This window comes from Haplochromis burtoni, unplaced genomic scaffold (assembly GCF_018398535.1).
Source record: "Haplochromis burtoni strain Fernald_Lab_line unplaced genomic scaffold, NCSU_Asbu1 Contig_773, whole genome shotgun sequence".
Classification (NCBI taxonomy): Eukaryota; Metazoa; Chordata; class Actinopteri; order Cichliformes; family Cichlidae; genus Haplochromis; species Haplochromis burtoni.
In genome coordinates, this window is record NW_024583134.1 from 21015 (window position 1) to 23186 (window position 2172).

Consider the following 2172-nt stretch of genomic DNA (forward strand, 5'->3'; position numbering starts at 1 on the left):
GTCTTACATGTAAGGGGGTTTGGGTCCATCCCAGCATGCATTAAACAGAAGGCAGGGCTAGCACACATAGAGAGAAGCATGCAGACACGGGGGGAATATGCAAGCTCCCCACAGAATGGCATCAAACAGCTGGAAAGCTCAAACCCCAACTTATTTTTATTTTATTTTAACTACAGTATATATTTTTAAGTGAATATAAAATGAGCTACTCACTAGAGAGATTCACATCGATGTAGAATTGGTCTCAGTCTGTTGAGTCCTCGGTTTCCGATGTTAGAGTAGCCCAAGTTGAGCTCTTGCAGCTTGTGTGGGGAAAACTGCAGCACGTAGTGTATCGCTGCACAGTCCACAACACTGAGCTTCATTTTAAACAGGTTGAGTTTTGTGATCTCTGGTGCTGCAAAGCTAGTGGTTTCCTTCATGTGGAACTCCATCAGACAGTGGAGAAGATTTAGGGCTACCTGGTTTTCCAGCTCCCTGGTTTTGAACTGATCTCGGAACCACAAACCGAGCCTGTTGGGGATGCTGTCCTCTTGCTCGATGGGAGAATGCACAAGACCTTCTAAATGACCTGACAACCGTGCTCGCAGCATTCCCATGAAGAAACGTGTGAACATTTGGAGACTTTCAAGCTTATCCACGCTAAGGTGTAAATTTTGAAGGGGTGCAGCAGTAGAGGACGATGGACGTACCCCGAAGCACCAAAAGTCAAGAGCTTGTATTATGTCGTCCTGGCTAGAGAGGTTGATTGCGCAGTACAAGGCAGCTAGATGTTCTTGAACAGTAAGGTGGAAGAAAGAAAACATCTCCACTGTCTCCTCTTTAATAGGCTGGAGGATATGACAGAGAAAGGTGCTCTGAACATCAGCAGGTGTGACACCGTAGTTCTCCAAATCTGCTTTATCAAACAATATCTTCTTCTGTAGAAGGTTTTCATAAGCCAGTTTCCCCAGTTTCATCAGTTGTTGTTTAGCTAGGCTAAGAACCTCTGATCTAGGTGTGCTTCTCTCTGTCCTCCCTTTTAGTCCATGGTGTTTGACTGCTGTAAACAAATAGCAGAAATAAACCTCGCTGACTGTTCTGGGTGGGCTTAACTCCAGAGACTTCGATTCACCTGCATTGTTAGGCTGTGAAGAGAAGAACTCAGCCATAGCGGTACAGATGATGTAGCAATAAAGAGGGATGAAGGAAAGCACAAATAGGTTGTCATTGTTCACAATGTAATCATACACCTTTTGAGCAACTTCACTGTCTTTGTAAAACTTGGCGGTGTACTCCTTCACCTGGTCCTCCTCAAAGCCCAGCACCACACAACATCTCTGGAAGAAACGCTTGGGAGCTTCTGTAGATGGCCTTGTTGTAATTATGACTGATGCTTCTGGAAGAAGGCTTCCTTTTATCAAAGCCACCATCAGCTCTGACACCAGAACGTTTGATTTTACATCAATGTTTTTGTCTGGTCTGTTCCAGTCCAGAGGGAATTTAAACTCATCTAAACCATCTAAGATGAAAAGCAATGATCTTGGTGTGGTGAGCAGGTCAGGTAGAGCCTCCTTTAGGTATCGGAACCGTTGTTCAAGAAGCTCCAGTAAACTCAGTGGTTTATCAACTAGATTGAGCTCTCTGAAGCGTAGGTCAAAAATGCAGGTGAATTCACGCATGTTCTTCCCAATTGCCCACTCGTAGACCAATCTCTGTACTGCCACACTCTTTCCTATACCTGCAATACCCTTCACTTTCACCCTTTTAGGGGCTCGTCCCAATGCTTCTTGGGGGCTCAACAGATGACCGGGCCCTTCCTTAGCTGCAAACTATGAAAGTATCAGATCTCACGTTACGCTTGATTGCACAAGCACAGGAATCAAAATCACAAAAAAATATGCATTGCCTAAATGCTCAAGGTTTACAATTTTAAATAATGACCTGACTTAATGTACGTCAAACATTTACAAGCACTAATGTCAGTTTACATTTTAAACCTAAATACGAAATTTGTTACCAGCTCTATATACATTTTTATAGACTCAAGTAGAGAAGTTTGTGTGATTAACAGTTCAGAATAACCCTTTTTTACAGTATAGCGGTAAATCAAGGCGTACATTCAAATTCATACACATATTCCATATAGAGCAAAAAATGAAACCAGGAATTATAAATTAAAAAAAACAGGAA

General features: G+C 42.7%; 1 protein-coding gene across 1 annotated transcript in view; it reads right to left on the bottom strand.

The window, feature by feature from the left end:
* Positions 1–213: 213 nt before the first annotated feature.
* Positions 214–2172, bottom strand: part of LOC102288980 (NLR family CARD domain-containing protein 3) — a gene marked incomplete at its 3' end in the record, with an annotated part of 3333 nt that continues 1374 nt past the window's right edge. The window contains 1 exon segment of the mRNA XM_042215608.1: positions 214–1804. Coding sequence (XP_042071542.1) covers positions 214–1804 — 1591 coding nt within the window.